The 12,442-nt window shown below is 39.4% G+C and overlaps 2 protein-coding genes across 2 annotated transcripts; one reads left to right on the top strand and one right to left on the bottom strand.

Moving 5' to 3' along the window:
- Nucleotides 1–2,420: 2,420 nt before the first annotated feature.
- LOC110044358 (circadian locomoter output cycles protein kaput-like) lies at nucleotides 2,421–5,854 on the top strand. The gene has a single exon (XM_020749898.2). The coding sequence runs from the start codon at nucleotides 2,812–2,814 to the stop codon at nucleotides 4,420–4,422; it is 1,611 nt and encodes a 536-aa protein (XP_020605557.1). The 5' UTR covers nucleotides 2,421–2,811; the 3' UTR covers nucleotides 4,423–5,854.
- A 1,132-nt stretch (nucleotides 5,855–6,986) lies between these two features.
- LOC110044359 (neuronal PAS domain-containing protein 2-like) lies at nucleotides 6,987–12,424 on the bottom strand. The gene has a single exon (XM_020749899.2). It carries the CDS (start codon nucleotides 12,082–12,084, stop codon nucleotides 10,258–10,260), a length of 1,827 nt encoding a protein of 608 aa, XP_020605558.1. The 5' UTR covers nucleotides 12,085–12,424; the 3' UTR covers nucleotides 6,987–10,257.
- Between the last annotated feature and the right edge of the window lie 18 nt (nucleotides 12,425–12,442).

Raw genomic sequence — 12,442 nt, 5'->3', positions numbered from 1 at the left:
AAATTGCTTAACTCGATTGTTTCTGGTATAGAACTCAGTATTGTTTCTTTAATTATGCTATACATTTTTCTAAATGTCTAAATATTTTTTTAAAATATCTCGGACAACCTCTAAATATTCCCCAAAATACCCAGATATTTGTGCAAAGACCTAGTCGCTATCTTCACACACGCTGATTTTAGGACTGGGGCAAGGGTTACATTCATATTTCCAGTAACGACTCTTTTCACTCGGCTTTACTCACGGTTTGCAACTACTTTGATTGCATATCGCGTGTATGTCGAATTACCCCTAGCCTGCTTGAAGAAATGTTTCAGTCATTGTTTTCAAACTAAAGTACTCAGCCGAAAGTTTCCTGAGTGTGACTATTTCATAGACTTCATAACTTCAGTTCCCGAAAAATTTAAAAGGCTGTCTCTGTAAAAACCGACCACTGATTTTACTTCGAATATTGGATTTTTCTCATAAGCTGGGATTTTAAAGCCCTTACCTAGTCAATCACTAAAATGAGTTTTTATTTGATTAAAAATTCTAAATGAATTTTTCTAGGATTAATTGAAGTTTGGTCCGCTCGACACAAGTTGCGTGCCTGCCGAAACTGGAAAAATAGCACATATTGAAGGCCCTCTAAAAAAAGATTAATATTCGCTCAAAAGTCCCAATTCTTTTTTCCAACTATAGATATATCATAGCAGTTTGTTTAGCCATGTTGCAATTATAATTCAATCTTGTTCTTTCAACGGTTAAAAGAAGATTTCCCCCCCGTTAACTCGACTTTTGAACCAAACACGAAAATGGCCATACTTTGAAGGCACGTTTCAAAATATGTGGCACATGTTTGAAACTGCTGAACTACATGAATAGACAGTATAAATGTCCCTTAATTTAAAACAATAATAAAATTTGTCTGCCCACAAGGTTTCAAAACTAACGACCGCTTAAAGTTCAGGAAATTTTGAAAATATTCCATTGAGTAACTAACATACTGGCCTTCGTAAAGTGCTCAAATAAATTCACATCTCTTAACTGGCTTCAAGATTAAACTTTTGGTCCTTTGTAGCGATCCTTGAAACCTAGGTAGCATTCAAACTGCCAGCTTTTCCTTCCAGCTGTAGGTTTGTATACAAGGTACATTTATACGTTCCTCATCTGTGCCGAGCGTGGTGGTCACATACTTCGATGTTCTTTGTATTACTGACGATTGTTTTCCTCGAAGCCGATTAATCACGTAGACTCCTCTTGAAAGGTTTGTAGAAGTACTCTTTTGAACAACTCTCGGCACACATACATGTATGAACAGTAAACGGTGATCCTGGGATCCAAGGAAGAATTAATAAATGTCACGGCGTCACGGCCATTTTATGTTTACGACAGGTGTGTTAGTTCCCAATCTTCCTGTGAGTATCACGGGAATCAATTATGTGAAACTCACGGGAAGATTGGGAACTAAAACACCTGTTGTAAACACAAAATGGTCGTGGCAATTGTCGTGGCATTTATCAATCCTTCCTTGGAACCCCGGATCACTGGGATTAAAATACTTTAGATGGATTATCTTCCTGGAGAATTTAAATAAAAAATATTCAGCCTCGTCCGGAAAAAAAAAAACAACAACAATATTCTTATATAAGAAAAGAAGTGTATTCGCGGAAGAATTGGGCAACTTGCGACTAAAGATAGCTTGAGAGTTGACCGAGAAGGATTAAAAAAAACTATAGATGGATTACCTTCCTGAGGAATTTACCCCTTGGGCGCGCGGCCAGAATGCCGAAAAAGGTCTTTCGTTCACTAGCAGCTGGCAGAGCTCACAGCGCTTGACTCACAGCTTTCTACCGGAGGCAGCACTTAATTTCCCTTTGAGAACTTCTGGTAATATGTGTAGGCTTGGTGTTCATTGCACCTTGCAATTACCATTTGATCATGAATCTCGCAGCAGCTAATAATCTATGTTAACGACCTCTAGCCTCTCTGACGTAATCTACTAATTCTGTTATGGTTTTATAACAAATACAAATGTTTGGCACGTTTTCGCAGCAGTTAATTTTTTGTTTGTTTCAGTCCGACTTTTGTCCCTTGTTTAGTTCAGTTAATGCCGTTTATATCTTGTCCTGTTTTTTGTTTTTGTTTTTGTTTTTTTCTTTTCTTTTCTTTTTTTTTTTGTAGATACATATATATTTTTAACTGCCTTCACTTGGCTGCTGCTATAATTGCGAAACACATCACTTTGCATTTTAATATTGATTCCGATCTTTTACCGACTGGTATGTATCATCTTTCGCGACCGCAAAACGTGGTTCTTGAAATAGACAGACACGTGTCTAATTACGTTGTATTCGTAACAATAATTATCTTTTGTTCTTTTACAAATTTTTCCTGCTGATATTGACAAGTTGTAAACCTCCCTCCAACGTGACAGCATACTTAGAATGTGTTAGGTTACTCACGTGTTCCCTCGCGAAATGCAGATAATTAAAATTAGGGGAGCTCTTCACAACAATACTAGCTAAGCCTCCTTAGAAGTAAAGAATTTACTTGCACTTTGCTATGGCTTTTTCAATGCTGATTTTTTTACACATAAACGAAAACGGCGAGAACTTTCTGAGATCCGCCGAGAAAACCGGTCAGTGCACCAAAAGTCACGTTTTTCGCACGACTTCCCATAAGCCCAGCGGCCCGTCTAAACCAACGTGTTCATGTGTTTGAATCGTGGATGCATTCAGGTGCATCGTGCATAAAAGTACATGAAGCAATTCAAATAGGTCTCACTGAAAATGTTGAATGTGACCGGAAATAGTCTCCTTCCACAGGAACATGAACTGGAGAGACGGCGAAGAGCAAGGCTCGCAGAGAGCTGGAAGATCTGAGCCGAACGAAACAAGACGCTCCAATCGAAATTTGAGCGAGAAACGGAGAAGAGACCGCTTCAATATACTCGTGCAGGAGCTAGCGGGGATTGTTTCACCTGAAGAAGGTCGGAAATTGGAGAAAACAGCTGTGCTAGAACTTGCTATAAGCTATTTACGAAATCATCAGTCACAACAACTGAAGTCTGTCCCAAGAGCCGGTAGAACCGGCGGTGCGTTGAACTGGCAGCCTTCGTTCACGACAGATCCTGAATTTAACTTGATTTTAACAGATGCACTAGATTCATTTACAATTGTGATTGAAAATGACGGCACCATATTATATGCCTCACACAGTGTTTTGTCAATCTTGGGCTATCTTTGCAATGAACTAGTTGGCACGAGCTTGTTCAGCCACCTGAGTGAAGACGAAGCTTTGAGAGTCTGGTCACAGTTGGCCGTTATTGTCCCAAAAAGCGATAAAACCGGTGTTTCCTCCAACAGTAGCACTTTCCCATTTCGCATGAAGTGTGGACGTTTTTTTTCACGAAATTCCTACCAAATGATCCGCTGTAATGCTGCCGTTGTTCGGCCATCAATTGGCGAGAAAACCCTGAACTGCTTTGTTCTGGTGGGAAATGTCACGCACCCGCAACCGAATAGGTTAATAACGAGCTCAGACAGTACTGACAAAGAATTTTCTTATCGCCTAACCATGGATTGGAAATATATTTACATCGATCATAGAGCGCCTTCTATTATTGGATTTCTGCCTTTTGAGATTTTGGGCACTTCAGTTTACGAGTACTGTGGCCCCGAAGACGTCTTTAATATTTCTCGGTACCACAACTTTTTAATTTGTGTTGGTAAGGTAACCACTTGTTACTATCGACATCTCACGAAAGGACAGTCCTGGGTTTGGTTACGAAGTTCTGCTTACGTTTCCTACAATCAGTGGAACTCCAAGCCAGAATCAATTACTTGTACGGCTAAAGTTGTAAGTTTTGATGAAGTTTGTTTAAACCAAACTGAAACGATCCAACGCGACAGAGAACACTTTACTAAAGTTCTTTCCAAGAGAGGAACTGACTCTGTATCCCTTTCTAGCTGGGCATTAACCCCCACTGACCCGTTTGAGGAAGCCCCTGACTTACAAGGTGGACCCACGGGTGTAAGCCAGAGAGATGACGAAAAAGGCGTTTTTAACCCGAGACTCTTTACTCTGCTTCTGCGAACCCCAGGAGATCAGTTACTAGATGCTCTGGAAGATAACAAAATTACGAGCGGTGATGATGTTGAAATGGAATCAAATGACACACAAAATGAACACCTTCTGTGGCTGGAAAATATAACCATCCCAGCTGGACTGAGCAGTGCACAAATTGAAACACATTTGAAACTCCAGGAGGAGTATAAGAAAATTGCTGAACAAATTAGTAAACAAGAAAGACAATTAAAAATAATTAAGAAGCTAATTGAGTGGAGCAGATTACTCTTAGATTTAGATAGGAATTTTGGAGTTTTTGGAGGAGAATCTTCAGTTGACTCAGAAGCCTCATCGTCAGTTACCTCAAGATAATAAGGGCTGTCTCACAGGTAATTTTTTCTTGTGACTGTCTTGGTTCAATTCCTATTTAACCAACTGCTTCCCTTCCCTCTGCAAATGTGCATTTCCCGAGGGGATGTCTAATTTTCTTCTTAACATCTTATCCCCACTTACCCTCCAAAGCTCATGAAGAGATAATTTATCAGTCTGGGAAAACTTGGCGTTAGGGGCCATTCAAATATTTACTTATTCCGTGCTTAACATGAACTGGACATTGAGGTCAGACGCCCCACAATCAAATTCCCTGGTTGGTTGTATTTCAATCTTGGCATAGTAAACTAATTTATTAAAATGGATCAATTCATGTTTGGTCAAAAATGCCCTGTACTACCGGTAACTTCAAATCTTGACTTGCCTTACCCCGTCCCCTCTGAATGTTTAGCAGGAAATACGTTAATAATATGTCCCCTGCCCTTATCATGTTTTATATTTGTATATTTAGTAAATCTTCCACTTTCTCTGCTGTGAGATAACAATCAGTTGAAAGCATATTAAATTGTCTTTGAATATAATTGAATCAAATTTCCTATTTATTAGCTCAACTAATAAATATTGTTCAATTGTTAGCTTTTAATAAGTGTCCCCAAATAGCTCTTAGCTTAGAGCTAAATACTTCTTAACACTTAATTTAAGTTTATGTACGTATGTATGTAACTTATTCATTTACCAAATATTATTTTCAATATTATTTAAGAAATAGAAAACATGTACTGTGTTTCTATCGAGTTATAGAAACACGAGTGGGAGTTTGGAAGAATGAGAAATGCTGTTTTTGAGTTCTCCCAAACTTTCACGAGTGTTTCTATAACTCGATAGAAACACGGAGAACATGTTTTTTATTTCTTTTAGAAAACACTGTGACGAAAAAAAAAGGGAAACAACTTGTTTACTTTGATCATCAAAATGTAAATTCTCTTTGCTTGCGCCATCATTACGTCAACAGCCCATGCTAGTTCTGTTTCTATTGAGCTATAGAAACACGTTTTTTAACCAATCAGTGCACATATTTTCTCAGGGCTGTTTTCTAATATGTAATATTATTCTGCAGAGCATCTAGATTCAGGTATACAGTAGACTTGCTTAGACTGATAAAGTGGTATAGACACTCGCCTTTTTCATTCTGCTGGTCATGAATATGGGTTGATTGTAGAGACCAGCAAAGAAAGTTGCAAACAGAATGTGCAGCTAGCATGAAACATTGCTATCCACACAATGCAAATATCTTGATAAAGATGCCAATAATAATCAGCCATCACAATTGTGGCAAACTGTCATTAACTAGCCTAAGGTCCATATAGTGAGTCGTATGGCTATATCTTTGTGCCAGTGTTATGGCAAGCCTATAAAGTGAGTAAAAATACAATACAAAGGATGAATAAAATGCAATGGGACCTTGTTAATACCACCACTGTTAGGCCATGGAAATTTGGTCATGTTGCTGGGGTGGTCATATTTATGGGGTAGGGTCAATGTTACGCTGCCATGCTGTTCCTGTTGAACACTGCAATTTGCTGAATGCCATATCAATCGAACACGCTAATCCCTAACAATTTTTCCGACACTCGCTGTGTTATTGATTGTCAGTTTGTGTCTGTTTTTCATCAGTATTCTCACCAGGCATTTTGACTGGTTGTAAGACGGACCAACTGTGGTCTTCAAAAGATGGTCATTAGTTCCCCTAATAGGGTGGTTGGATTAATGAGATTTTCAGACGAAAATGAGTGCAGTGTTGTTTGGACCGAAAAAAGTAGCTGAAATAATAACTTGTTGGTGTGAATGGGGTAAAAAGTCTGTAGACCACATTGTCACAAATGAAACTAAGCAGAATTATCCATCGTCACTCAATAGGAGTTATTGGCCTGATAGTGACTACCTTTATTACTCAATAGAGTATGAATAATGTGCCAAGTCAATTACAAATACAAGCAATATTTCCACTGTAGGAGACTGTTGTAAGGTTGTACATAGCCATCTCCTTTTGACCTGCCTAGTTTCATTTATGATGATGTGGCATACAGACTTTTTACCCCGTTCTCACCAACTAGTTAAATTTGAAAGTAGTTTACCTTGAAAATTGGTTGCTCATACTATTCACACTCTGCATCTAAACTAGGTAAAAGCTGGTTTGACCAAAATATCTTAGCAGGGTGGTTTGAAGTTTGTTTTCTAAAGATGACAGGTGTGATAATCAACAAATTGGAAAAACTACCTGTGTTACTCTCATTACTGCACTGCCCAAGTGCAACCTCAGATCAATATTGCAAAATCTCTCTCATGGTCTAGTGGAGATATTCAAGTTAAGGATCTTGAGGACCTTCAAGATCCTTCCAAATGTTTGGCAAGATCCAGAAGCTTCAAAGCTCTTTGAAGATCTTTACAATATACTTTTTATTTGACAATCTTTCCAGAGCTTGCAAAGATCTTTCAAGAATCCTTGAAAGATCTTTAAAGATGATGTTATATCCTCCAAAAGATTCCTGTAAGGATTTTCACCAGTGAGAGGGCATTAATAGAAAATGAAAATACTAAAATACATGTAAGCTTAAGATATTTTTATTTCTGCACTATTCTTGCAGTTCCTGAATTATTAGAATTACAAGAAATGTGGTCAAATAAGCAATACACAGTTTCCAATTTGCAGGTAACTGCCAATATTAATTATTTTGGAAGCTAATTCTACTACAATAAATTAACTGTTGGAAAATGTTCCATATAATGTGAAATAGCAGTAAGTCTTTTACAGTCATAACTGAAACAAGAACTATGTTAAACTGTAAAACCTTTCAAATGGCAAACTTATAGTGTGAAAACTCCAACCAAGGCCACCCAAGCAATGCAGATTGATCAACAGAGCTTGAGTGTTAAAACGATCTAGTGGATGTCACAACATGTTCGTTTCTGTAGTGAGTACATTCCTTAGAACAATAATTTGATGGAATCACATTGTTTACATCCATGGTTTATTTTCACTTGGTTGGAATAGTCACACTAAAGATGTCAGCAAATTCTCAACATATTAAAAAATATAAAGTATCATGATAAAATCCCTGGCTAACAAGCTTATGGTAACCATTTATGACATATTTAAATAATTTTAATAGATCTGTATAATGCATTTAACATTATGTTATGGTCATTCAAAGGGCTTACTAGTTTATCTGCTTTTACATTGACTCCATGTAATTCTTTTAAAAAAAAATTAAGTGGTAATTTGCAACAAATGTGCAATGCTGCCAAACAAGATGAAGGTTAAAAAGTTGCCAAAACAGTCTAAATCATATCATGCTTGAGCAATATCTCTGCTTTAAATTGAGTTAAAACAAAGAGAGTAGCCACTATCTGATCCCAAATTTTGAAACAAATATACACAAAAAACGTGTGCATTATTATCTATTGATTTTAAGGAGCACAGAGTCCTCCATCGTTCAGTGGTCTCTTTTCATGCACCCTTGGCAACACTCCAAAGTAGGGAAATGCAGAGGAAGTCTGGCTAGGAACACATGTCCCTGTTAGACTTCTATGGTAGCCATATAAAGTATTATGATGAAATCCCTGGCTACTGAATGAGCTAGAACGCATGGCTAGACCCTTAAGACTGAACAGCAATAGAGCTCTCATGTAGAGCTATATATGAATTCTAAGTAGTAGAGTTACCAGGTTAAAAACCAAAAGTGTGAAAACCTTTGTTAGGTCTCAAATTTAGAATCAAGCTGAAAGCCCTATACTCTCCCAAGGCTGACAAGAGAGAGAGGTACTTACAAACTTCTTTGTGGAAGTGGTGGTGAAGGGGAACAACAGCTGTGGCGGTGGCCAGTATTCAGGGGCGGATCCAGGATTTTCTTAGGAGGGGGGGGGGGCACCACTAAAGAATGGCATAACTGACTGGTGAGGTAAACAAATTTTAAAAGAAAAATGGTGCAGGGGGTGCAAACCCACTGCACCCTTCCCCTAGATCCGCCCCCGGTATTAGTGGTAGTGGAACGAAATAACAGAACTGTAATGATACTGATGGTTGCAGTAGTCATGGAGGGAAACAATGGAATTGTGAAGGTAGTGATGGCCAGTATTGGTGGTGGTGCAGAGAAACAACTGAATTGTGCTGATAGTGGTGGCTGCACTGGTAGTAGCCAGTGTTAATGGTGGTAGTGGTGGTGGTGGCCCATATAAAAATGATGAGGGTGCTTGTCATACCTTTAAGGTAATTCCTCTGAAATAAAAGTGACAATAGATTTTTGTTCAAACTTTGTCCACTGAATATTTGTCATATGATAACTTCAATTTTGAAATAAAAAAGGGGGGTGCCCATGCTCTTTAAGGAGCAGTGAGGCATTGAAAATGCCCCATTTTGGCATTATTTAATGCTTATTATAAGAACGCATTCCCAACAATTGTAAAATCTTTGTGAACCCAGACTCATAAGAACACGCATTAACCTACAGTCAATACATTGTGTTGGACACAAACATTCTAAGTATGATTCAGACAGAAAGCTAAATCCTTGATTAAAAATTTGAACCAAATTTCTTGACATGGTTACCGACTGCAAAATAGAAAAGACCACAGTGTATCTGCTATTTTTCTTATTTATTCAATTTTCAGCAATAGAAATTAGATCAGTCTTTTCTCATGCAAAGCTTATGATTAGTTGATTACAATGACTGGAAAAAAAATTGGGATGCCCTTGCTCGTTGGTGAGCTAGAGCCATTTTTTCAACTGACAGAACTCAATATCAAGGCAAATCCGTCATGTTTTCAATATGCGCGTGCATGAGCGCGCGCTAATGACACCATAAATTATGCGCAGTAAGGATGCGCAATGCAAATGTGAGGAATGACCTTAAGGGGTTAAAAATGCAGTTTAGGTACCCATAGGGTGTTCAGCCTCAAAAGGTCCACAGCGGGAGCTTTTGTGGTACCTTCTAAGGTATTGAGTCAAAACAATATGACAAGAGGTACATAACATGTGTTAGGTGAGGATTGGTACCTCTAAGGGAAGAGAACAAATTCAAGCGATGCCCACAAAATAGGATCTCAGTACTTCTTAGGGGTTCTTTTCAAAATTTATGACGAGCACCCCTGTCCTTTTTATATGGGAGTCCCCCCGGGGGGTGGTGGCCAGTGATAGTGATTATGGAGGGAAACAACAGAACTGTGGTGATACTGGACTGTGGCGGCAGTGGTAGTGGCCAGTGTTAGTGGTGGCAGAGGGAAACAACAAAACTGTTGCGGTTGTGGTGGTGGTGCCCAGTGGTGGTGGCCAGTGTCAGTGATCATCGGGGGAAACAACATAACTGTGGTGATAGCAGTGGTGGCCTCAGCTAAAAGCCTGATGGTTTCTAGAGGTCACCTTGCCTCAAATTAAAATATTTATAAATACTGTAAGTTAAGTAAAAATGCAAATAAACAGAACGAATGAATGAATGAATGAATGAATGAATGAATGAATGAATGAATGAATGAATGAATGAATGAATGAATGAATGAATGAATGAATGAATGAATGAACGAATGAATGAATGTAGCAGTGGTAGTGGCCCATGTTAGTAGAAGAGGGAAACAATAAAACTGTTGTGGTTGTGGTGGTGGCAGTAGTGGTGGCCAGTGTCAGTGATCATAGAGGGAAACACCAGACCTGTGTTGATAGCAGAGGCAGCAGCAGTGGTTTCCCTCCCAGTGATTGGGAGGGAAACAATACAGAAATTGTGGTGGTGGCAGTGAAATCATATCTCATGTATTAAATACAGTGTACCTTGGCCAGTTGACTTGGCCTGTCGTTTATGACTGGAAATGTTTTCGCAGTAGCTGATGCTATACTGCAACAGTACAATCTTGCAGTTCTTTCATCTTTTGATGAATAACAGCTCTGGTCTCTTCAACAGTGTTGTGGAGATTTTGTTTCTTTAGTTTTTCTTGCATCTCCAGTTCATCACTGAGTTCAGATAATTCCTTCTGAATAGCAAGCTGCCTTTGAATAACAGAGATCTGCTCTGATTGCTGTCGTATAGATTCAGTAAGACTTTTGTATTGGTCTCTTAGGTGTAAGTGTATCGCCCATTGTGAAAGTGAGAGCGATTCAGGCATTTCAACATAGTCCTCTAACAACAAACTGTTCACATCCACATTTTCCATTGGTTGGTCCACTGAGCCATTCAAAATGTAATGACCATTGCTTTGCGTCAAAATTGCAGTGCTGTCTACATGAGTATCACAAGACCACATAGCTGAGACAGACTGCGAACCAGCCAAGCCCTGGGAGCATTGGTCAGGAGTTGTCGAAAGGAAGTCATTGTTGTCATTCATTGTGTGTGACTGGACTCCAGGATTCACTGTTATCACTTTCACTGAGGATGTCATGTGGCTCTGTTCTGCATTTTTTTGTGTGTCCTGGGTTGATAATGACGATGATGATGACGAGACTGCATTCTGAGCACCAGAACTTGAACTGGGCTGTTTTTCTCCATTCTTTTCAAGAATCTGGGAAAACAGTCTGCGATCCCTGTCTAAAACTTCCTCTTGATTTAACATATTGAACTCAGTGCCTTTCATGGGCCAAGTCACACAAATCACAGAATCAGGTTTTGAATTCAATTGACTATAGGAAACATGGCAACGACTACGCACCCAAATCCAAACTTGCCCTTTGGTCAGCAGACGATAACAGCAGGTTGTTATTACTCCCGAATAAGGGAGCATATTGTGATACTCTGTAAGATTGGCCAAATCTTCGTCATGGCAGTACTCATAGAAGCAAGCTCCCAGTAACTCAAATGGATAGTAACCCAGGACCAATGTGGTACTTCTCTCTACACACTCGAACCTCCACATTTTATTCAGCCTAGTGGTAAATTTGGAGACGGTTTCCGTATCAGAGAGCACAATAGCATGATTCACTGTTGGAAGAAATGCTGTTCGACCAAACAACACTAGACAGCAGTCGTTTCCGTCGGTGTGATCCACTCCTCGGAAACTCCTTCCCACGCAGCGAAAAGCTTCGAAGCTGTTGTTACACCCGTGACTCTGCGGGCCACAACGAAACCGGCAAGTAAACAATTGCGGAGGGTTGTGGCTGCTGTCTGCACTGCTTCTACGGATAGACGTTAACAGTGAATAGATCATTCGTTGGTCTTCTGGGTGTACCAGGTCTAAAATGCTGTTATTTAACAGCTGCTCGCAGTCGTATCCGAGACAGGAGAACACGTTGCTCGACACAAAAAATATTTTGCTGGTTTCACTGACAGCCATCACAATACCATTCAGTCCATCGAAGATGGTCTGACGGAATTCTTCACTCGTGATAAAATCGGGTTGCCACCTTCCATACAGTTTCCTGGAGTTCAACTCTGCCGAGTTCGTTGCGAGTTGCTTCGCCTGGCGGAAGTGTTCTATCGCGTATTTAAGAACGTTGTTTCTGCTCAGTTTTTTCCCAGTTACAGGAAGGGCGACCGATAACTCACTCACTAAGTTATTGAACCTATCTCGCCTCCTCTTTTCATTCTGGTTCCTAAGCAAGCAAGCTTTTTTGACTTCATCATTGCTGGAAAGTGCTGTTTCATCTTCCGCCATCTTTATTTCAACATCATACTTTGAATGCCTGACTACACTTTGAACGTTATATAACACACGAACACGAGACATTTTACGTGCGGGTGCACCGGTTCAAAATTTACATTTTTGCTCGAATTGTTCATTCATGTTTTCAGATTGTTTTTATTGACAATTATGTTACAAGTAAAACAACGGATTTAAATATCTGTCGGCCGCATCAAAATTTTAGTAAAACTCAATTTACATCAGTCGCCCTGGAGTCACGCGAAGTCTGTGCAAGTGTTAAAATAAGTTCATTGCAAAATTAAGTCACTTTTAACGAAAACAATCAACACTTAAACCTGATATCCGGCTTTAAAAATATCCACCTTCAATTCGCGTGTTCCACTGCGCGCCAGCGGGAGAAAATTCACACGTAATATGATGTCACGCGAAGTCTCAAACACGT

Source organism: Orbicella faveolata, unplaced genomic scaffold, assembly GCF_042242905.1.
Source record: "Orbicella faveolata isolate gen_17 unplaced genomic scaffold, um_ofav_v1 contig_2, whole genome shotgun sequence".
Lineage (NCBI taxonomy): Eukaryota > Metazoa > Cnidaria > Anthozoa > Scleractinia > Merulinidae > Orbicella > Orbicella faveolata.
This window is presented reverse-complemented; position numbering and strand designations above follow the sequence as displayed.